General features: G+C 40.6%; 1 protein-coding gene and 1 long non-coding RNA gene across 8 annotated transcripts in view; one reads left to right on the top strand and one right to left on the bottom strand.

The window, feature by feature from the left end:
* asap2a (ArfGAP with SH3 domain, ankyrin repeat and PH domain 2a) overlaps window positions 1-24,805 on the top strand; it is a 73,142-nt gene that overhangs the window by 14,382 nt on the left and 33,955 nt on the right. For all 7 annotated transcript variants that reach the window (XR_004933436.1, XM_036151014.1, XM_036151013.1 and 4 more), the window contains exon 2: window positions 14,734-14,806. Coding sequence is in view for 6 of the 7 variants with exons in the window: in XM_036151014.1 (XP_036006907.1) it covers window positions 14,734-14,806 (73 nt within the window). In the remaining variant the exon portion in view is untranslated. The remainder of the gene's footprint in view (window positions 1-14,733; window positions 14,807-24,805) is intronic.
* LOC118567038 lies at window positions 3,856-4,237 on the bottom strand. Its single transcript, XR_004933438.1, has 2 exons — window positions 4,047-4,237; window positions 3,856-3,970 (listed from the first exon to the last, which is right to left on the bottom strand). It is a non-coding gene; the product is annotated as an uncharacterized LOC118567038 (long non-coding RNA).

The following is a 24,805-nucleotide window of genomic DNA, read 5'->3' as shown; positions in this document are numbered from 1 at the left end:
ATCTAGAACATCTCTGATGAAACCTGCAAAATACCAGCTTAGACATTTAATGTCCATCTATCTATCTATCCGTCCATCTAGGGCTGGACGATAAAGATAAAAAAGCATATCGATTAAATAAAAATCATATTTATCGATATCAATAATTATCAACAAAGTCAACACATGTATTTTACGTACAGCCCCAGCCATTTTATGCTGTTGCTTAGCAACCTATTTTTAGGTACAGAACACACAAACACTGAATTCAAACTCAAACCTTTATTCAACCAACTTTGTACCAAAACTGCAAGATTTTTAAAAAAGAACGTGTGCTCTCTGAACTCTCTGAAGGGGGTGGAGCTTGGTTCCTGGGTCTGCGTTGTGATTGGTTGGGAGGATGTAATGACTGTAGTATTAACCTACATGATTGGCTAGAATGCATAAGGAAGGAAAACTGTTATTCTATTGAACTTTTTAGTGACCCTTTTTTCTATCGTCGATATACGTCTATCGATCAATATATATTATTGAATTATCGTCCAGCCCTAGTCCATCCGTCCGTCTATTTATTGTGTAGAAACCCAGCTGACGAAATTTGGTTCTGTACGCACACAAAATGACAAATAAAGCTATCTATGTCTATGTCTGACCAATGTGGGAGCAGATGTGGTTCTACAGCAGTGTTCTGATCATTATTACTAAGTTCAGTGGAAGATAATCTAAATGTTCTGTAAACTTTAAAATACCCATCGGTTTTAGTGTGAAGCTATAATCGGCAGCAGACACTTTTATTTCTGTTAGTTAAATTTAAAAGGTGTTAATAGCTGTGCTGCTTTATTCTTAGCTAACTTCATCTCGCTATGACGCCGTCCTCATATTGTCAGCTCCGATTGGGCAATACCTTTTTAATAATGACAAGGACAGACGGCAGCCGGTATCCGTGGGTTTTTTATTAATTTTTTATTAATTTTTTTAACAAAAGCTTTTTTACATTCACCGTTACTTCTATAAATAGCGTGGTGCTGTGTGACGTCTTCTGTTATCTGCACATGTGGGTCGCTTTGCCTTTTTTGAACCGTTCAGACCGTTTAAAAGTGATATGAACAGTCGCCTTAAAAAAAGAATAATATTTCAGTCTGTTACTGCAAAGCTTTTTTATTTTACTTTCTGTATTTTTCTGTTTAATTTAAGGGTTAGAAACTAGAAGCTTCAGGTTTGTTTTGTAAAACTATTTAATCAACAGGTAAACTCGAGGTTGAGCATGTTCTGCAGATTTCTAATTATACTGAAGTTGAATGATTTTGAAGCGTTTGCAGCTTAGAGCCTTAGCTGTGAATGCGTACAAAAAACAGTTATTTAACTTTTATATCTTCCTTGAGTTTATTTGATCAACTAAGCTGTATAAACGTCTCGATGCTGAGGTTACTGCAGAGGGATCAGCTTTTTATCTGAACGCATAGACTGGGCTGTATGATTAACACTGATCAGTGGTCAAAAGTTTACATACACACTCAATATCTGCACCGATCCTGCTTAGTTTGGCTTTCTAAGGGTTAATTTGAACATTTTTCAAGGTGCAAAGACAACGCAGCTTAAAACTACAATGATTTTTAAAGTTGAGAATCAGAGGCTCAGACTTGAGATCATGGTGGATTTTCACAGATCCACAAAGGATCGCAGTTATACATAAAGTCTCACATATATACATACAACCTGCCTGCTATTGGTATAAATGTTCCAGAATAAGTGACAGAAGAGCCACACAGCTATTTAAGCCATCAAGAAGCTTCTGACTGAATTTAAATATGTGGGTTTCCTGCCACAGAGCTTTGAGATATAGTCTGTTCCTGTCTTACGGGGTTACGGTTCCGGGTATTAGAGAAGCTTAATGTTCAAAACCAGGTTGAATGTGTGTTTTAAGGGCATCGTTTGAACTGGCAGTGAAACAAACCCATGCAATCATACTGCCACCACCATGCTCCACAGTTGGTGCTGTTCTTTAGCTTTAAACATACTTCCTGTCATCGTGGCCAAGCAGCTCAATTTTTGTCTCGTCTAACCATCAAATGTTTCTCCACAAGTGGTTTGTCGAGCTTTAAGGCTAAGGTTTCTCTTTCTTCATTGGTACCCCTTCATTACGTGTGGATATAAAACTGGCTTCACACTGACAGTGAATCTTCAATCTTATGATGTATCTGTACTTTGGTTTTTCTTGACCCCCTTGACTGGAGGTGGACCAAGCAATCATCTGTTGACCAGAATCAGCCAATTTGACACTTGATTGGCTAGTTGGAAACACGGTGAACGCACCATGCCAAGTGACTTCAGGTCACGATGACAACAACACTCTTCAGTGTGGAAGTTGTTATTGCAGGAAGAAGCTAGTCAGTGTTTGAAATTCTTTGCTTGTCACTCTGGGGGGAAAATTAGGTTTTCCTTGACTTACAGCTGGAATAGTTTCAATTAAATTTTATTTATATAGCACCAATTCATGAAACATATCATCTTCAAGGCTCTTTCCAAAGTCAGATTCCATCAGATCCTCCAGGTTGGTGACAAAAGTTTCCTCTCTAAGGAAACCCAGCAGGTTGCATCAAGTCTCTCCAAGCAGCATTCACTCCTCCTGAAAGAGCGTAGAGCCACAGTGGACAGTCGTCTGCATTGTTGATGGCTTTGCAGCAATCCCTCATACTCAGCATGCATGAAGCGACAGTGGAGAGGAAAACTCCCCTTTAACAGGGAGGAGAACCTCCAGCAGAACCAGAACCAGGCTCAGTGTGAACGCTCATCTGCCTCCACCCACTGGGGCTTAGAGAAGACAGAGCAGAGACACAGAAAGCACAGAAGCTCACATTGACCCAGGAGTACTTTCTATGTTAGAGAAGACAGAGCAGAGACACAGGAAGCTCAGAAGCTCACATTGACCCAGGAGTACTTTCTATGTTAGAGAAGACAGAGCAGAGACACAGAAAGCACAGAAGCTCACATTGACCCAGGATTACTTTCTATGTTAGATGGTAATAGAGGATGATCTGCCTCCCCTGATGATGTCACAGCTAACAGAACGCCAGACCAGGTGTACCTTCTATGAAGAGAAAAATGACAGAGAACAAAAAGTTGAAATAACAACAAACGGTAAAAAACGGTAACATGAGCCACTCTGACTAGAAGCTTTGTCACAAAGGAAAGTTTTAAGATTAGCCGTAAAAGTAGACGGGGTGTCTGCCTCACAGACCAAAACTGGGAGTTGGTTCCATCTTCTTTCATTGGAGCTCAACTTGGAGCAGAAATAAAAATGAAATGCAGCCCTGCTTTCATTAATGAGCTGACATTAGCTGTCTTCATCATGAGTATCAGAGGATTCCTGCAGCAAAAACCAAACACACAAAGCGGTGTTTTACATCGTTATTAGATTTAAACATTAACAGAGTAAAATGTGTTCCTTTAACACTGAATCTGAAACGCCTAGAGCAGACTCTCCCATGTCCCACTGTGGCGGAGTTCATATTCATCCTCATGATACAAATTTAGGTCTAGATGGGCTTTTGGATGTTTTCCATTAAGGAAGAATGTGCAGAGAAAAACGAGTCTCCATCAAAGAAGCCTTTTCTGCTCGTTGCTAAAGGCTCTGATGTTCTCTGCATGGCAGGTTTGATCTTTAGACGCTTCGTCTTGGTTTGTGAAGGATCTTGATTCATGTCAGTTGAAGCTTTTTTTTTTACTTCCCAGTGGAGATCAGAGAGGTTTGTAAGAAATGCAGACCTTTTTGTTGTTCCTCTGAAGTTTGGCTTCAATCACACGAACATGTGGCCACCTTTGTTCAGCTCATTTTGTCTTCACTGAACTCCTCTGTCATTTATTTTTACATTTTTTTAGCCGGCAGAGCTGTTGCTCAAACACAAACGTTGTTTTCTACTCAGAGAGCAGGTCTCCTTCAGCCCTTATTCAGCAGCGCCGCGGCTAAAAAGAAGCGACCTCTTTCCAGGACCTGTGGAGGACAGAAAGCAGTTTTCTCACCATGTGGCGCTGCAGCTGGGAAGCAAATCTCTGGCCCACTCTCTCACCTTGTAAACTTTTAATAGACCTCAGCAGTAAACATGCAGGTTGGTTTCCTCTGACGCTTGGTGTTGTCGCCCTGTGGGACTCCTGGCAGCTGCTAGCCAACACTTTGGTCCTGCTGAGAGCCTCAGAGGCGCCTTAGCTGCCTCGCAGGTGGAGAACATGTTCCTCGCTGCTTCCAGAAGAGTCTGCTTCCACTCAGGAGAAGGCAAGGCAAGGCAAGGCAAATTTATTTATATAGCACAATTCAGTACAGAGACAATGCAAAGTGCTTTACATGATTAAAATATAGGAATAAAAGCAAGTAGGGATAGAATGTAGAAACAAAAAAGAACATTGAAAACAGTAAAACAGTTTAACTAGAACATTCAAAGGCAATTTCAAACAAATGTGTTTTTAATCTTGATTTAAAGGAACTCAGGCTTTCAGCACTTTTACGGTTTTCTGGGAGTTTGTTCCAGATCAGTGGAGCATAGGAACTAAATGCTGCTTCTCCATGTCTGGTTCTGGTTCTGGTTCTGGTTCTGCAGAGCAGGCTGGAGCCAGAAGACCTGAGTGGTCTGGAGGGTTGATGCCCTGATAACAAGTCTGTGATGGATTTAGGTGCTAATTCAGGGATTTATAGACTAACAGAAGGATTTTAAAGTCTGTTCTCTGAGATCCAGGGAGCCATGGAAGGACTTCAGAACCGGGTCCATGTTCTCTACGTTCTTAGTCTTAGTGGAAGGACTTCAGAACCGGGTCCATGTTCTCTACGTTCTTAGTCTTAGTGGAAGGACTTCAGAACCGGGTCCATGTTCTCTACGTTCTTAGTCTTAGTGGAAGGACTTCAGAACCGGGTCCATGTTCTCTACGTTCTTAGTCTTAGTGAGGACTTCAGAACCGGGTCCATGTTCTCTACTTTCTTAGTCTTAGTGGAAGGACTTCAGAACCGGGTCCATGTTCTCTACATTCTTAGTCTTAGTGAGGACTTCAGAACCGGGTCCATGTTCTCTACATTCTTAGTCTTAGTGAGGACTTCAGAACCGGGTCCATGTTCTCTACATTCTTAGTCTTAGTGAGGACTTCAGAACCGGGTCCATGTTCTCTACGTTCTTAGTCTTAGTGGAAGGACTTCAGAACCGGGTCCATGTTCTCTATGTTCTTAGTCTTAGTGGAAGGACTTCAGAACCGGGTCCATGTTCTCTACTTTCTTAGTCTTAGTGGAAGGACTTCAGAACCGGGTCCATGTTCTCTACGTTCTTAGTCTTAGTGAGGACTTCAGAACCGGGTCCATGTTCTCTACGTTCTTATTCTTAGTGAGGACTTCAGAACCGGGTCCATGTTCTCTACGTTCTTAGTCTTAGTGGAAGGACTTCAGAACCGGGTCCATGTTCTCTACGTTCTTAGTCTTAGTGAGGACTTCAGAACCGGGTCCATGTTCTCTACGTTCTTAGTCTTAGTGGAAGGACTTCAGAACCGGGTCCATGTTCTCTACGTTCTTAGTCTTAGTGAGGACTTCAGAACCGGGTCCATGTTCTCTACGTTCTTAGTCTTAGTGAGGACTTCAGAACCGGGTCCATGTTCTCTACGTTCTTAGTCTTAGTGAGGACTTCAGAACCGGGTCCATGTTCTCTACGTTCTTAGTCTTAGTGAGGACTTCAGAACCGGGTCCATGTTCTCTACGTTCTTAGTCTTAGTGAGGACTTCAGAACCGGGTCTATGTTCTCTACGTTCTTAGTCTTAGTGAGGACTTCAGAACCGGGTCCATGTTCTCTACGTTCTTAGTCTTAGTGGAAGGACTTCAGAACCGGGTCCATGTTCTCTACGTTCTTAGTCTTAGTGAGGACTTCAGAACCGGGTCCATGTTCTCTACGTTCTTAGTCTTAGTGAGGACTTCAGAACCGGGTCTATGTTCTCTACGTTCTTAGTCTTAGTGAGGACTTCAGAACCGGGTCCATGTTCTCTACGTTCTTAGTCTTAGTGGAAGGACTTCAGAACCGGGTCCATGTTCTCTACGTTCTTAGTCTTAGTGAGGACTTTAGAACCGGGTCCATGTTCTCTACGTTCTTAGTATTAGTGAGGACGCGGGCAGCAGGTTCTGGATCAGCTGCAGCGTTCTGATCCACTTTTTAGGCAGACCTGTGAAAACACCGTTGCAGTGATCAGTTCTACTAAAGATAAACATGGATTAGTTTCTCCAGATCCTTCTGAGTCATCAGTCCTTTAATCCTAGAAATGTTCCTCAGGTGGTAGAAAGCCGACCTTGTAATTGTCTTTAGATGCTTTTGAAGGTTCAGGTTCAGAAGTGGCCGTAGTTTGGGGAGCTTCTCGATTCGGGGGCTTTACTGGTGTGCGTGCTGTCCCGCGCTGACTGCTATCAGCCGGCTCTTTTCCAGCTGGCTGCTGGAGGAAAGCTGCAAGCTCGGCCCCCGCCGGACCACTTCTGTCCAAATATTGACTTTTCACACTCGGCACGGAGACAAGTTGTGAATGAAGCTGTTGAGAGTGCACACTCGGATACGTTTGTCAGCACTCGATGTGTAAAAAGCCTAAAATAAACGCAGGTTTAGTGGCTGCCGCATAATAATGGCCGCCTTTGTTTTATAGCATTCTTAATAAGTGCTGAGGAAAAAATGTCAGGAAGCCTACAGAATGACGGGCGGCACCGTTGTTGGCACCTCTAATGATCCCTTTGGATAAATGAAGCCTTCTTGATGTTTGCTTGACTTTCTGGAAGCTGGTCAGAGTTTCTACTCCTGCTTCCTGTGGTAGAAATACAACGCTCAGCTGGACCAGGACCTAAGCAAGAAACTCTGCATGCCACGGCAGCAAAAGGCCTTTTCTGTCCTAACACCGCCGACTAAAACGTGCAGCAGGGTCGCCATTTGTTGCAGTTCAGATACAAACAGTTATTTCCTTACAATTAACCAAATAAATGTGCTTAAACTAAAGGTAAATGTGCATTTTGGAGAGAATTTTAGTGCCCTAATTGGGCTCCTTATCGGCAGCTATCTCTGCTCGGGTTCCTTATGAACGTTTGCTTTCGGTTTGACGTTTGTAGGGTGAAATATTTGACATATTTTCGGTGAGTCGCAGGACAAGGTGCTGAGAAAGGGGAATTTCGTTTAAGCTGACAGCTGCTGACGGCTCCAAACCGCGTCGTTGGTGAAAAACATCCCAATGTAATTCATTTTCCGTCCTGATGTTCTGTCTGGTGCTGGCAGGTGTTTTTTTATCTTATTTATTTTTATTTAATTCAGCAAACTCACAGAAATATAATCTCAGGTCACCTCAGAAAACATTTTATTGGCAGTTGTCAGTAATCAGACCATAAAAGCAGATAACAGTCCAGTTTACAATCCCAACGGGTAAAAGGTTTACCATCTGAGGAAGCTGGGCATGCATGTGGCCACAGTGGAAAGGAACAACTTCCCTTTAACAGGAAGAACCAGAACCACTCCATGTGTCGTCTGCAGCATCTGGCAGGATTCCAGATGTCTTACTAGATTTATTCTCAGTTTTATTCAGGCTGAATCTAATTAAATCTGATCAGAAAACGTCAGTAACTCATGTCGTAACTTTTAAATCCTCATCAGCTTTTGGGCTGCTGGAGATATCTTACAGCTTAAACACGGTTAAACCTTTGCTCGATAAAATCTTTGGCAGGAAAAAAGCCGATTTAGAAATGGCCCAACAGGTTTTCCTATACTTTAACTCTAAGGATTATCACGTCCTGCAGGATTTACACCAGCAACAGGCAAAGCAGTGAAGCATGGTGGTGGCAGCATCATGCTGGGGGGATGCCCTCCGTTAGCGTCAGAGTAAAAGGGGGAGGAACATAAATGCACACCGCACTGTTCAGGTTTGGAGTAAAACATGCCTTCTTTTTCATTCATTTTACAATAAAGTCACATAAAAGCTGTTTGGCTGGACAAAATAGAACTAAACAAAGCACATCCATAAAATAAAAATCATATTGATTGATATCAATAATTATCAACAAATTCAAAACATGTATTTTAAGTGCAGCCCTGAACATTTTTATGCTGTTGCTTAATTATCTATTTTTAGATACAGACATGAACACTTACTCAACCCTTTATTCAACCAACTTTTTACCAAAACTTGCAGTTTTGGTAAAAATAAACAAGAACGCGTGCTCTCAGAACTCTATGAAGGGGGCGGGGCTTGGTTCCTGGGTCTGCGTTGTGATTGGTTGGGAGGATGTAATATTAACCTACATGGTAGAATGCAAAAGGAAAGAAAACTTTTATTATATTGAACTTTTTATTGACCTTTTTTTCTATCGTCGATATACATCTATTGATCGATATATATTATTGAATTATTGTCCGTCTGTCCATCCATCCATCCATCCATCCATCCATCAATCCGTCCGTCTATTTATTGTGTAGAAACCCAGCTGACCCAATGTGGGAACAGATGTGGTTTTCCAGCAGTATTCTGATCATTATTACTAAGTTCAGTGGAAGATAATATAAATGTTCGGTAAACTTTAAAATACCGAAGGTACTGAAGGGGGCGGCGCTTGGTTCCTGGGTCTGCGTTGTGATTGGTTGGGAGGATGTAATGATGTAATATTAACCTACGTGATAGAATGCTAAAGGAAGGAAAACTTTTATTCTATTGAACATTTTATTGACCCCTGTTCTCTATCATCGATATAAATTGTTAGTGAATTATCATCCAGTCCTAGTCTGACTGCGCAACAGAGGTAAAACCTGCATGGAATAACGTCTCCTTCCTGTCTGTTTCCTCTCATGACAGTCGCTGGGGGGGGGCTTACGCGGTGATCCAAGGTTGTTTCAGATGGGATGACCCCAGCAGAGCCAGGAGTGGGCCTGATGGTGGCAGGGATGCTGCAGCAGACGGGGGTCGTTGCCTGGGATGTGTTCAGCGTGTTAGAAACGGACCTGTGGGTTTTATAGACGCCATGATGCCTCTGGCAGGGCAGACATGCTGTCATCAGCAGAACAATGGGGCTGGACCTCCATCCTGTCTGTCAGTCCGGGCGACGTGCAATCACCCAGGAATGTCTTCGTTCTTCCTCGTCTCTGTAGAAACAGGCTGAAACTGTGAGGATAAAACAGCGCTCTGCTCGCCGTCCCGTTTTCTTCACACAACCTTCTTCTGGAAGCTATTCGCTTTTTAGCTCATGTTGTTCTGGGTTGTTAAAATGGCCACTTTGCCCTTTTTATTCTCATTATTTTCAAAATACTAGCTGATGAGATAAAGATAGAGGGAGACTTTAGATTGAAGGGTTCGTCCAGAGAAGCAGCGAACAGAGCTGATCTCTGATGTCTCTTCAAGGAACATAAATACCATCCGTCGGTCCTTTCCATCAGCAGATACGCCACATTCAGCTGCAGGAATTATAAACTTTAAGAAGACGAATCACTGGAGCGTTGAAAACAGTTTTCAGGATCCCTGCAAAACGCTCGTAAACATCAGTAAGCAGCTTTGTCAGCAGACCTTCAGACCTCTTGTGAAATGGAAATATTTTGAAAATCGGATCTAAAAGATTTATTACATGTAGTTTGAGTTTATAAATATCAAAATTATGTTTTCTTAATTGTACGTAATTTACAGAAAATGCCTTTTTTGTTATTTAATGAATCTCATAATTGTTTGTTTTCTATTTTGCTAACTTTTTATAGTCACATATATTTTTAATAGGGCTGGGCGATATGGCTTAAAAATAAAATTTCAGATTTTATTGCACCAAATTCGATTAATTAATTTTTTTCCCTCCTTTTCGTTTCTCAAAAAGAAGTTAAATAAGTTATTTTAAAAGCTTTCTTTTATGTCAAGCATTTCGTCTGGGAGTTAAACCTGAATTCAAAGTGCAACTAAATCAAAGCTGTGAAACAAAATGGCCGCCCTGCCGTAGTAAACCATGAAAATAAACTAAAGGCTTCATTTAACTTGTTTAACTTCAAACTAACGTACATTTTCTTTACGGTAAATTGATCTTAGTATCTGGTAAATGTCTTTATAAGGGTGGCCATCGCTTATGGAGGCTGCTGCAAGCGTTTACACATTAACTGAGTCCTAATGGCGACTCTGCTTCTTTTTTTTTTAAAAGTCTTCATCTTTACTCTGTCTTGACTCATTTCATTTTATTTTAAGAAGCAGTTAAAAACCCACTTATTCCAACTGATTTTTAACCAGTTTTTAACTAGTTTTATACCATCATGTTGCATTTATGCTTTTTTTTTTTTTTGGATTGTTCATCTAGCTAATCGCTAATTTGATACATTAAACTCAGTCCCTAATGGTGACTCTGTTTTTTTTATTTAAATAAGATAAAGGAGCCACTTTACTGTAACTCTGATACCAGAAAACTCTCCAAGTTCAAAGTTGTCCAGTGTTTCAGGCAGGATTGAAATTTGGTGTTAATCTCTCTTGTTAATCGTATGAATTATGCATTTAGTGAGTAGAGAAAAAAAAAACAGATAATACAGTATTTAACGTGCCGATCATGGACTGGAGGTGTTGAAGGGGAAACCGTGCATCTCTGCAGGGATCCTGACCTCCCTCCTAGCGCGTCGCTCCGTGTCGGACTCGCCGTGATCCCGGCACATCGTGAACGAGCGGATCTCCACGGCAACGACCTCCGTGACCCCGCAGAGTCCTGGCCGTGTGTGTAATCCCACCGATGAAGCTCGATAATTTAGCTCACTCCTCCTCCTCCTCCTCCTCCTCCTCCTCCTCCTCCTCCTCAGGCTGGAACAGAAATGCTGACGATGGCTGAAATGTTGCATTAGGTGGAGCAGCTCCTCGCTCAGAGGCAGCCCACGTCTCTTTGTCCCCCCCCCCTGTAGCAAGGATGCACAGCAGGGGAAATTCCCTCCTCCTCCAAACGGGGTTTTGTCCTGAAAAGAGCATTGTGCTGATAAAACGTCAGCGGCTATGCAGCGGCTGGCTGCAGAGCTCTTCACAGCTGAAAGGTGCAGCGGTGATGGATGGAGAGGCCGGCCCTGATTTAGGGGAGTGTTTGCTGTGTTCAGCTGGTTTATTACCCTGCTTATCCACTTCAGACCACTCTGCCGGGATTAAAGCGTCTGCTGAAGCCCCAGACTGTGTGAGAACTCGTGTTAGAGCGAGGGAAGCCTCGGTTGACGGAGGCCGCCCCAAAAAGGCTAATTTAAAGGAATCAGGCGTGTTGAATCAGGGGGACGCATCAAGGTGTCCCCCTGATTCAACACCCCTGATTCCCATCTGTGGTTCAGCAGCAGCCGGCCTGCAGAGTGAGGGGACATGTGAATCAGACGCGTCTAAAACCTGCAGGACACGGACCCCCGGGGGCCACAGCTGGACTGAATGTGATTCACAGACTGGTTAGTTAGACTGGGAAGGAATCTAACTACCAACCTGCCAGTCAGGAGGACACACGGACAGTTCAGTGGTTTGTGACCAAGTTCATAATCAATAATAATAATTATATTATTATATTATTAAGAGAAATTTAGCGTTTTAGCATTTGTTTCTTTTCTATACTCTTTGAAGTAGAAATGGTTTTGTGTTTTACATGTTTTCTTTTTCTTCTGTGTAAAGCACTTTGAGTTGATATAATGTTTTTTGAATACTGTAAAATGTAGTTACAGCAAATATGGATAACTGAGACAAGATGGATGTAAATACTGTAAAAAAGATGAAGTAACAGAACTGATGTACAATTATTGTAAGATAAAGGGTAGATAGATTTGCTAGTGTTATGTCTATGAATTTTAAAGTTATTCTTGAATGAAATAAATAAATAAATAAATAATAAGGACAACAAAAGCTTAATAGAACAGATAGAAACATAGTAATGGGAAAAGCGGCTAATTAGGAAGCTCCGCCCCTTTTAAAGAGTTCAGAGAGGACACATTCTTTTTTTTTTTTTTTTGTGGTTTTGGTAAGAAGTAATTTGAATCAAGTTTGAATTCAGTGTTTGTGTGTTCTGTATCTAAAAATAAGTTGCTAAGCAACATCATAAAATGGTCAGGGCTGCATTAAAATATATGTTTTGAATTTGTTGATAATTATCGATATCGATCAAAATTATTTAAATTTTATCGACATGCCTTTTTTCTATATCATCCAGCCCTAATACGACCTGAAAGCAGAGGAACATAAAGTCTCCAGCCAAATTATGAAAGACACGACTTATTTGGAGCAAACATTTATTCACCATGTGGCAGCTAGCTCTCTGAAATTTACTCGCCAAAGGGAAAATTTAGTCGCATTTGGCGTCTGGCGAGTGTTAAATTCTTCAACTTTAATATTTTTCTTCAGTATATTAACAAGTTTTCAGCCTAAAATCTCTCGCTGCCTCTCAGGGTGTAAATTTGAAGTTCTCTTTCTGGTGTCTCCAATGTTCCCTGAGGCTGAAAGCTGGTTTTCTGGAGCAGATGCAGCTCATGGGGCCGGGCTGTGAGCTGAGAAGATGCTCTCAGCATGAAGTCACCTCCGTGGTTGAGTTGTCTGGCAGAAGTGAAGCTTTAGTTTCCACCAGCCGTACCTGCTGCAGCTAAACGGCGGCTGTCTGAAATAACGAGAAATAACGAGGCGTCTGCTGCGGATGAGTCATTTACCAGGAGCCGAAGGAAGTAAAACCGCAGCTTCGTAAATCTCGCTTTTACTCAGTGTCTCTGATTAAAAAGCAGCAGCTTGTCTTTATTCTGTCAGAAACTGTGAGCTGAAGAATTTTATTGAAAGATGTAGACTCTGTTTGAGTTTGACAGGAGCAGATTATAAAACTTCCTGACTTGTGAACAAAGTACACGAGAGCCGAGTGATGTTTAAGTAACAAATCTGTTGGAGCCAAGATTTGATTTTAACACATTTGTCTTTCAGCGCAGCTATAATTTCAGTTACTGCTGTCCAATAAAGTTTCAAAGTGTGGCTTTAACTTAAAAGCAGGGAATGTAAAATCATCTGGGCTTCTGTCTCTCTAGAGCATACTTATAGTTGTATCTGATATATTGGGTTAGTTTAGACAAGAAATTATTTTATTTTCCCACAGTGGGGACGATAAAGGGCGTGACGGTCTGTTCCGTTATAATTATTTGTAATGGAAAAACAAGCTAATCTGATCTAAAGATGATTCTAATCCAACAGAGGATGAGCTTTTATCAGAAACAAGAGTAAATATGGGAAAAATTTTCCATAATGTGACATACTCTGGTAAAGAGGAAATATTGAAGTTAAACAGTGGAAAAACGGGGGCTGGATGATAATTCAATAACAATATATATCGATAGATGCGTGGTGCGATCTATAAAAAGTTCAATAAAAGAACAGTTTTTTTAAGACTCACAGTTTGGGTAAAAAGTCGGTTGAATAAAGGGTTGTGTTGAATTCAGTGTTCTTTATTTAGAAAAAGGGCATCAAGCACCAGGATAAAACGGCCAGGGCTGCTTAGAATATGTCTTTTGAATTTTTTGACAATTATCTATATCAATCAATATTTATATTTTATCTAAATGCTTTTTTTCTATGGTTATCTGCACCACACCATGTGACTTCATGCTGGTTTATAATTGGTTACATAAAGATTCTCCACGTGGCCGTAGCCAATCGGTGCCAATTGAATTTGCAACGCAAAGTCAACAGTAAGGACTTTTCTATTAAACTGACTGTAAAGTTGCAATAATTAACGAACTTCACGAGAGTTTAATGTCACGTTGTTAACATTCAGTTCCCTGCTTGTAAAACCTGTTTCCTGGACTCATTTTCCAAGAATGTGTTTAATGTTCGATGAATATATCAGTTCTGATTAGTTTGTGGATATTTTCTTGCAAATGGACAAATACTAATATCCTTGTATCATATTCAACTTTTTCTTTTACAAAACTGAGTTTTTGAACCATTGAGGTACATTATATAAAATAATGAAAGTAATGCCTTTATGCACTTTTTTGTTAATTGAGTATAGATCTCTTGCTCGGTGCATTTTTCTTTGGTTTCAGCTATTTGAAATACAAACGTAACTTCATTGTTCAAAGGAAACAATGACTTAATATATTAGTAAAAGGCATCAAATGTAAATTTTGTTTATTCCACTAAAATAGGCATGGTCTGTTTCCTTGTTTGCTGCTTTTATTATTTATTTATTATTCCTTTTACTTTAACTGGCCTTTACTACAGCTAAAGACAGGAAATTCAGGTTTAATGTATTGCCAGAAAACGCAATAAAGACAACAAGAGTGGGAGTGAAAGTGATTTACCAGGTTTGGGATTGGGACGGGACACACATTTTTTCCGTGGGAGTGGGAAGGGACAGGAGTGAAAATCCACTCCCGTGTCACCATCTACTCCACGCACCATCTGGGGAATCATGCTGTTTAGATCAGAGCAGGATCATTTGTTAGGGTGGCCTAGTCAAAGTCCAAAGCTAAATCAATTTCATGCTCTCCATCCAGTCTGATAATGTCCAAAGAAGAGTTGTGTAATAATGTCTGCAGACGTGCAGAAGGCGTTTCTACAGAAAACCACAGGCCACACTTTTCAGATCTTTACTCGTTTAGGAATCCATGCATTGTGGTCCGTCTTCAGCTTTCCTCTGCTGATGTTCTGCTGATGTTCTGCTGATGTTCTGCTGATGCTCTGCTGATGTTCTGCTGATGTTCTGCTGATCCCTGTAACCCCCGCTGGTTCCTGCCTGCACCCCTGAGTCTCCCTGTGCTTTGTGTCTCCGTCCAGGCTCTGGATGTGGATCGCAGTGTCCTCTACAAGATGAAGAAGTCGGTGAAGGCCATCTACGCGTCTGGTCTGGGTGAGTCGGCGATTTTCATTTCCTTATCTCCTCGTTTCGGAGTTTAGACACCAGACTGACGTGTTTTCAGGTTTTTTCAAAAGCCAAAAAAAAAGAAAAGTCCCGAAACGTTTCCCTAAATGAATAAAGTAGATGTGTCAGCTTAGACGTGACTCCTTCTGGTTGAAGCAGCTTCTCTGATGGGTTCTGACGCCGAGTCTGGACCCGGACCCCTGGGTGTTTGGGCTGCGGTGTTTTCACTGTCCTTTGTTCTGGTTGCCCGACAGAACCCTGCGGAGGGAGAGACGGCGAACAATGTGCTGAGCGGGTTCTTTCTGCCAGGACAGAGCGCGCTCTGTTCAGGCCGCAGGGACAGCTGTCTGATTCAGACCCTGAAAGGAGCAGCTGGACGGGGGGGGTTGCCCCGTGTGGGTGCTGAAGCATGATGTTCTCACTCTGCCGTGCCTTTAAGCAGGAGTTTACGCCGGTTTGTTGTGAGCCAGAAAATCCAGCGTTTATCTGTGTTGACGGTAGAAACTGCCCACATGAACCAAGGTCACCTTCTGGTAGGTTTATAAAGACGAATAAGTAGTGGCGGCTGGCCCATAGGGGGCGCTGCCCTCCATAGATGTAGAGGGGAAAAGTCAAAATATATATAGATTTTAAAAGTATTATTAATGTCAGTTTTTACTTAATAGTACGTGGCTACATGTAATAAGAATTATTAAACACCTCTACTGATTGACTCCATCATTTATCAGTGCATTTCCACCAACAGAATGTATAATTTCTCTTCTTCTACACTTGTGGGGCTGTGACTCAAGGAGCCCCACAAGTGTAGCGAAATAACCAATCGTATGCTGTTGCTAGGGAAGATTTATGAATATTTGGCCAATCAGCATCGCCAAAATGAAGTAGCGCATACTTTTAGTTAATTTTTGGAATGTAAACAATGCCTACGACTTGTTGTGCTGCCGGTTGCACACAGAGGCATTCCAAATCGTCGGATGTACGTTTCTGTCGTTTACCGAAGGACGAAAAAGAAGAAAGAAATGGATAATTTAAATGAAAATAAAAAATAAAAAGGATGCAGGCAGACACTCCCAATCGACTGGGGCAGCCATCATACCACGACAGAATTTGCAGTCTACACTTCATCTCCGGTAAATACAACTTAATTTAGCACTGGTCATTGTTCTACTTAAATCATTATATAAATAAAAAATTAGGATATATATTTAAGTCAGGATGTAAACGTTCGTTTCGTAATAATATACGTACATGTACAATGTATGCAAACTAGGCATGAGTCTGTGAAAAGGATTAATAAGACAAAACCACCAAAATAATTCTTTGTGAACAATGTTTTTTTTATTAATTAAATGCTTATTGTGGAATCGAACTAATTTTCCGACTTTTAATTTATGTACTGCATGTACTGGATTAGGCAGGGAAATCTATTGTCCAGCCCCACCAAGATTTATTTTTCACCAGCCGCCACTGGGAATAAGATCGTTTTCTGGTGCCGTCAGTGGGATTCACTCACTAAACATGACATTGGGCTATCCTGGCTGAATATCGCAGTAATGAGTGCTGAGGTGGAAGCCGCCCTTAGTAAAAGCTGTGATCCTCTCAGAGCTGCTACATCAGGCAGATTACGACGGAGCCTTCAAAATAATCGCAAATTAAAAAAAAACACAATTTCCAAATCGCAGAGGTCTGCAATTTTTGGCTATGTAACAATTAGGGAATTAGACGCGTCCATTAGGTGTCAGTAAAATGTTTGAAGTGGTTTTGCCTCCAAATGGAAGGGAAGACAGTTGCAGCAGTGAGATAATCTAACTTTATTACTTGTTTTAGAGTTTATATAATCATACATAGCATTAAGTACAGGTCAATCAGTTTAATACATAGACTTGTTTGTTGGTTGCACTTTATGTTCAACAAGGATTGATGTCCATATCAACTAAAAGCTGTTCTCTTGAATAATATTCTGATTAATAGAAACATTAAAAGTTCTTGTTTTAAATAGTCCTTGTTTACAAGCATCTTCATCTAGAGGCCAATTGAACAAAAAAATTGTTGCTTTTGGTTAATGCAGAAAAAAGTCAAAATTGCAATTTTGGTTGAAATATATTTTCAACCAAACGCAGAACGTAATCATTTCTGCTCCGAGTTTAGAGGCTGTTGGTCTTTTAGTAACTAATCTGCACGGAGAGGAAACAAATTGATTTGTTGTTTTGTATATGTTTAAAAAGACATGATAAATTAAACTGGGGGGGGGGGGGATCACATTAAATCGCAATATTAAGATAAAAAATCGCAGATAGATTATTTTCCAAAATCGTTCAGCCCAAGCTTGAATCGGGGCGAGGGATCCCCAGACGGTACATTTCTGCGTCCATCATCAGGTTTTTTTGGTCCATCGCTCTCAGCAGGTGTAAGAAATTTCAAATGACTGCGTCCAACCCCTGCAGCGTCTTTCTTTTAAATTTTTACTATACTACTTTATACTACTTTATAGGAAACAAGATGAAACACAGGTTTATGAGCAGGTTTAACCAGCATGATTAAGTTTAAATGCCGTTTTCAGACTGACGCTGGGTGTTTATCGCCTGGTTCTGATCCAGCAGCAGGAGAGATTTCCTCCCTGATGTATTGCTGCTGTAAACAAGGGATCGATGACGTTCCCCCACACACACGTTCCCACTCTCTGGCCCGTACAAATGGTTCAGAAAGGTTGAAGTTTCACGCAAACACAAGTTCCCATTTTGTTAATCCAACCCTGATCTAATAAAGCCATCTGCAGACATCCTGTTTGGAGAGCAAAGCTGCCCTGGACATGTGAGCAACCAGCTTCAACGTGTGGTTTGCCTGAAATGCAGCAAAGAAAACAAAAATCAGCCCAAAAAAATATTTTAAAAATAACTAAATCACGGTTCCTTTAAACAGGAACAACAACTGCGACTGTCCTTTCTCGCTTTCTGTCCGTCTTCACGTCTCCAGCATACGATTAAAATCATTTCAAGCTGTTTGCTTTTTAAAGGCTGTGCAGCTTTTTGTTTTTTTGTTTTTAATACAAATATTCTCAGAAATCTGTCCACAGGTCAAACATAGATGTGGGGGAAAAACAGCATTTTCTTACACGGCGTGGGAGAAAAGGGAGGAGCTGCATAAATCTGCTTTTAGCTGTTAATCAGATTTATCTGGCAGATGATGCACAGATATGAGCCTGGTGTCAGTTTCCAGTGAAGGGTGTGAAAATTTCAGCTATGGGAAAAATTAAGTCCTCCCCCTGATCACTGAAGCTGACTCTTACTGCATCAATCTGTCATTTTACTGTTTGTAAAATAGTTTTTGTTGCTGTTTAGATGTTTAGAAGATGAGATCTCAGTGAGAATACCTGGAAAAAATAAAGATTGAATAAAAACAGAAACCTAGAAACACGGCTTCTGTTAAGAACCCAACCCAGAAATACATCCAGGTCTACGTCTGGACTTTGACTAGGCCACTTTGATGCCTGAATTCTTCTCTTTTTCAGCCACACTGTTGCAGGTTATTTGTGACGCTTTAGATCTTCAAACTTGGAGGGATCTGGTGTGCAGAATTTACCGGAACAAACAAGATCAGGAGCTAAAAGACTGTAAGGTTTAAAAGCATATTTAAGAGTAATGTGATATGCTTTTAAACCTTACAGTCTTTTAGCTCCTGATCTAGTTATTATTATTTAAGAATAATGTGATTACATATTATGAATGTAATCAATAGCAGTAAGATATTGGGTGCATTAAATTTTTTTCAAAATGTTATTGTAGAATAACTTATTTCCTAAAATCATATTTTTTATGTATTATAAAATGTAACCATCTTTTCTTTTTTTTTCTTTTTTTCTTTTTTTCTTTTGTTGTTTTTTTCTTTTCCTTTTTTTTCCTTCTATCTTTTTTCTTTTGTAGTCCAATGTGAATTGGTTTTGGAGGGCGGGCATTATAAGCTTATTGCTCCTGTCAATACACCCTTTTTCAGACTGTTTTTTTAAATGTATGTTTACAAGGACATATACTGTCATTTATTGCATGCTTGTGTGTCTGAAATAAAGTAAATAAAGTAAAATAATAAATAAATTTACGGTCCACTCAGTGGTGAAAGTGGCTGCAAACAAAAGGCCTGAATCATCACCCCCCCCTGCTGTATTAGCAGACAGCCAATAATGCTGCTTTTATAGATATCCTCACTGCCCATACTTGATAAAGATGAATGAAGCGTGCAGATAATGTCTGAAATGTGGGACAGCTGTGCAGAATCTGACAGATAGAAACTGTCTAAGTTCAGTCTCTGCCTGCTGTATGTGTGCAAAAACTGTGAAAGCATCAGGTTTGTGTTGCATGGCGACTAGGCGGGTAAAAAAAAAGCCCCAGGTGAGGCACCACTGGGAGCCTGAATGTTCAGCACACGGTTGTCAAATCTAAAAACCTGTCAGCAATGAGGAGGGATGCTAGAAAAACAATCTGCAGAGTCAGCAATAAGAGTTTCTGCACCAGCAGCCTCTCAGAGACGCGCAGGAAAACCGGCAGCTGCAGAGATTTATGTGCACGGGTTGTTTTTAAGAGCCGAGCGTCGTTCTCCTCTCGCTTCACCTTCATGCGCTGCTTTGTGAAATCCCGATAGAATGCATTCAGGTTTGCAGCTGCAGCAGAAAAGACTCTTATGATTACGTTCCTGCTGCGGACATTTACTGTAAATGTGTTTGAGTGAACGTAGGGCTGGGCGATAAATCGATTTAATCGATTAATTCGAATTTACAATAATTTAAGATTTCATTTTTGGAAAATCTGGATTTTATTTTGCCAATACACTCATTGGGTTTCCATGAAGAGAACAGCATGTGATGCTGAATATATGTTAAGGCAAATTATTGTCAAAATATTGTTAAGTGGAAACTTTTTTTTTACCATAATACGAGGTACTTCATTTACTTATTTACTTTTTTTTTTTACTTAGTTTGAAGTTCACAAGTGCAGTGAAGCCTGTTCTTAGCTCAATGTGTAAAACCACTAGCAGCAAATGTTTTGTTATATTTTCATTGTTTATAATGGCACGGCTGCCATCTTGTTTTACATGTTTCACAGCTTGTTTTTAGTTGCACTTTGAATTAAGGTCAACTCCCTGATGAAATGCTTGACATAAAAAGCAAGGTTTTAAAATAATTTCTTTAATTTCTTTTTATGAAACAAAAAGGAGGGGAAAAAAATCGATTAATCAGATTTGGTATGATAAAATCCGAGATTTATTTTTTAATCCATATTGCCCAGCCCTAAGTGAACGTCAACGTATCAAATTACATGAAATGATCAAACAAACAAGACAACTGCTCACAGAAATACTATTTTTTTCTTCTTAAAAGCTTCATGTGCAAATTAAATGTGCTCCTTTTCTCAGATGCTCACATCTGGACTAATTTCTCATCATGCTGACCGGACCTCTAAATTCTAGCAACGTTTAATTTGAAGTCATGATGATAAAAATAAGCTTTTTTTTTTAGCTTTTCTTTCTCATGTCCTGTAATTCTCTCTGTTTTCCTCCTCTCCAACGTGGCGTCCGGTGTTGTTTCTGCCCCTCTGTGCATTAATCTGAGCTCACACATTGTTCTGTGTGCGTCAGCGGACCGGGCCTCGCAGAGCCGGGCCGGAGGAGGAAGCAGAAGCCGGCCTGCGGTCCCACGATTAAACCCCGCGTGCAAATGTGGAGTTAAGGATCTGCAAAGCAAACTTTTGGGGACGTTGGATAATCCTCTGCAGATGCCTCAAAGCTCTGCTCTGTTTATCTTTGCAGACGGATGAGATGCAACCTGCGCGTCGGTAAAAGCTGCGCGTTGGCCCAGCGGTGCAGTTCTGTACAGCTCAGAGGGATATTTACTTCTTTAAATAACTTTAATGTCTATAACTCAACCAGGCTCAGAAAGCTTTCGTCTGGGTTACACACCCAGGCTGTAATCAGGGGGGATTTCTGTTAATTCTTTAGGATATTTATTTGTTTATCCATAAGTTGAATAGAAACTCAAACAGAAATTACCTTTTTCGAGACAAATAAACCTTCTTCCAAGCAATTTCTATCCATAAAGCTGGTTAAAGACCCTGAAATCCATCAGAGCTGTTAAAGTCTCAGGTTTCCAGGTTGTTTTGAGCTCCATCTCTCTGACTGAGCAGTGACTGTACAATGATTGTGGATTGTTCTAACTAACTTAAGGAAGTAAAGTAATTAATCGTCATGATTTAGTGGCGTAAAAATGAAGTCCAGCAGAGCTGAAGGCGTTTTTATATAAACAGAACAATTCAACAGCTTCAATATAAACTGCATTATTATGGAGACGATGAGAACCCGGCCCTTAACACAAACTGAATTATATTTATATGTAGAGTTTTTACTCGTTTTTAACTCTGTACAGAAATTTGATTAACAGTAGTTGTTTTAAAGCTCTTTAGAAATATAATTTGATTGATTGATTGATTGATTGATTGATTGATTGATTGATTGAGCTGCTTCTGCCTAAAGTAGCAATAACCAGCAGGTGAAAGTGTCCTAGTTAAAGGTATATTTCCTTCTCGATTATAACTCTACATTAATGTTATTAACGACCTATGCATTGCTGCATTCTTTGAGGAAGTGATGTCCGGTTGTGGTCTGACGTCCGTTACGTGTTCAGAAGCCGTAGCAGAGGCGTGCCTGCCTAGATTTAATCAGCTAACACCACGTAGCATCTGTTAATTAGAGGAGCCACCGGCCCAGGTGTGTTTTATTAGGGTTCAGTGTGATAAACTAACGTTGAGTGTAGATCAGCAGCAAACATCGATTTTAACTCTTGCTACAAATTATTATTTGAGCTTAGGTCGTTACTTTGACTAGGCCATTCTAACTCACTTCAAAAACGGAAGTAGAAATAAGTAAAATGTTCTTTAAAATTTGTGTATGTGTCCTTGAATTGAGCAGGTAAATAAAATGATTTGCCAATGGAATAAGATTTTGCACTTAAAATAGGAAGAACTCATCTCCATCAACTTATTTCAAGTGCAGGATGTCTAATTATCTTATTTTAGGGGTAAAGATACTCATTCCATTGGCAGATAATCTTATTCACCTGCTCAAATCAAGGACAAATACACTAACTTTAAGAACATTTTACTTATTTTTAGATCCGTTTTTGCAGTGCTCATAAGCCTGCTCCGATCTAAACCATCTACTTTCCTCTACAGCAGCCGGTCTGCACTGCAGAAAGTCACATTTTCTTGAATTGAGTGTGTTTGTCCTCGATTTAAGCCGGTAAATAAGATTATCTGCCAGTGGAATAAGATTTTTGCACTTAAAATAGGAGCAACTCATCTCCATCATCTTATTTTTGGGGTAAAAATACTCATTCCACTGGCAGATAATCTCATTTACCAGCTCAAATCAAGAACAAATGCACTCATTTCAAGAACATTCTACCTCCTTTAAGTTCCTTTTTTAAGTGCAGGCCGACTGCTGCACTGCAAAAAGGGAACTAAAAGTAGGTAAAATCCTCTTGAAATGAATGTATTTTTCTTTGATTTGAGCTGGTAAATTATTCTTTCTGCCAATGGAATAAGATTTTTTTACTTAAAATAAAAACAATTCATCTCTATCATCTTATTTCAAGTGCAGGATATCTAATTATCCTATTTTAGTAGTAGAAATTCTCAATCCGTTGGCAAATGGTCTTATTTAGCTGCTCAAATCAAGGAAAAATATACTAATTTTAAGAAAATTTTACCTCCTTTTAGTTCCTTTTTGCAGTGCATGCCGGCTGCTGTAGAGGAAACTTATTGTCTGACGCCTGCAGGGAGCGACTGGGGGGGGGGGGGGATTCCTGCCTTTTCCTCTCATGTTAATAACACGATGGATGTCTCTGAGGCCGTGACCTGAGCCACATGTATGAACCTGTTGCTCTGATCTCTGTGTCTGGGTTTGTTTGATGACTTTAAACCTGGGAAAAGTCATTTAACCTCATCCCTCCTTTAAAATATACTTGTTGTTACTCCCACAGCAGCCCACGGTTTGTGTTATTGCTGTTGTCGTAGCAGCAATCCCCCGTGGTGTCCCTCCACTTTATCCACCGTCCCAGAGGCACCAGCCGGCATCAACAGCCCGGTCCGACCGGGGCGACCCGCCTCGGCCTCGCCTCCGTGCTCCAGCTGATTTAGGCTCAGCGAACGTGAAGGTGTATCGGGTCAAGCCAGATTAGAAGAGATAAAACATAAACGGCAGATGTTTTACCACAGGAATTAGAACCTAGACCAGGGATGGGCAACTTCCATGATAAAGAGGGCCACATTTTTTTTCAGCACGACCATTGGAGGGCCACATGACCACGCACTTCAAATAATTGGATATGAAAGACGCTCCAAATTATTCTCAATAAGAACAAATTTTAGATGAATTTATATCTGTATGTTTACTGCACCAACATATAACTATTTTCTGCATATAAATGCATTTTAATATGTCCTTAAGCAAAAGACAAACCGTTTGCTTTAAAAAAAAATTGCAAAAAAGGAATTTAAACTCCATATCAATGCATTCAGGAGCATGGGTCATTTCAAATTTACAAGGAAAGAGGCATAAAACGGAACAGAACTTAACTCAAACAATAATGTGTTTATCCAGAAACTGTGTGGGCTTTCTTACAATACTGAATGCTCTGTAATTGTATTTCTGTTACTTTTTGATTATGCACATCTGTTAGCTTTTTATTCTGAAAAATCTAATGTTCCATGCTCCTGAATGCACCATAGCTTTCTGACGCTCACGAATGCATCACACTGGTCTGTGAACGCTGTGCTGCACGTCTGATCTTCTGCTTAAGACAAAGCTTTGCAGTTTCAAAACTCACGTCGGCTCTCATGGTTTATGTTGTGTATGAATGACAAGAGACCAAAAAAAAAAAAAAAATTCCCCATGTCCATACTTCTTCCCATTTTGTCTGAAAAATGTGACTTTTTCGTCAAGTATTCCCTTTATTCCACTGCTAGTGGCCAGGGCTCTTGACTTTCTTCCTCGCTGTTGCAAAGCGGCCCATGCCCACTATTGTTTGGGTACGGCCCCCCTATCGGTCAAAAGTATAATTACATTTTTATTTTTTTTTAATCACTATTAAATTATTATTGATCTATTCGCGGGCCGCACTAAGTGATGACGAGGGCCGTGTGCGGCCCCCGGGCCGCCAGTTGCCCATCCCTGACCTAGACCCTTCCCCAGTCTGTGAAGCATGGCGGTGGCGGAGTCATGCTGCGGGGAGACTTCCCTTCAGCAGAGACCAGGAAGCTGGTTGGAGGTGATGGGCTGTATGGAGCTGAATAGAGGACGGCCTAGTCAAAGCCTGGTGGTAGACTCAGTGGAGAATCTGCGGCCTGAAGGCTGGAGCATGTCTCTGTTCTGGCAGCGCTCTGTGGAGGAAGGACACATGGACAGAGTCTGGGTCGTGATCTTAACCTCGGAGTAGATGGAGCTGTTTCATGAAGCTCTTTGTAGGATAATTTCAGGGACCAGCAGCAGTGTTCAGCATCTGCAGCCTGAAGCGTGTTTATTTCAGTGAAACCGTGCTTTTGGGATTAGGGCTGAACAATTAATCGCATTTTCTATATAATCGCGATTTTAAAAAACGCAATTTCCAAATCGCAGAGTCTGCAATTTTTGGCTATGTATCAATTAGGGAATTAGACGCGTCCTTTAGGTGTTGGTAAAATGTTTAAAGTGGGTTTGCCTCCACATGGAAGGGAAGACAGTTGCAGCAGTGAGATAATCTAATTTTATTACTTGTTTTAGAGTTTATATAATCATACATAGCATTAAGTACTGGTCAATCAGTTTAATACATAGACTTGCTTGTTGGTTGGACTTTATCTTCAACAAGGATTGATGTCCAAATCAACTAAAAGCTGTTCTATTGAATAATATTCTGATTAATAGAAACATTAAAAGTTCTTGTTTTAAATAGTCCTTGTTTACAAA

The sequence above is a fragment of the Fundulus heteroclitus genome, chromosome 19 (genome assembly GCF_011125445.2).
Source record: "Fundulus heteroclitus isolate FHET01 chromosome 19, MU-UCD_Fhet_4.1, whole genome shotgun sequence".
Classification (NCBI taxonomy): domain Eukaryota; kingdom Metazoa; phylum Chordata; class Actinopteri; order Cyprinodontiformes; family Fundulidae; genus Fundulus; species Fundulus heteroclitus.
The sequence above is the reverse complement of the archived record's forward strand: the minus strand, read 5'-3'. Positions and strand labels throughout refer to the sequence as shown.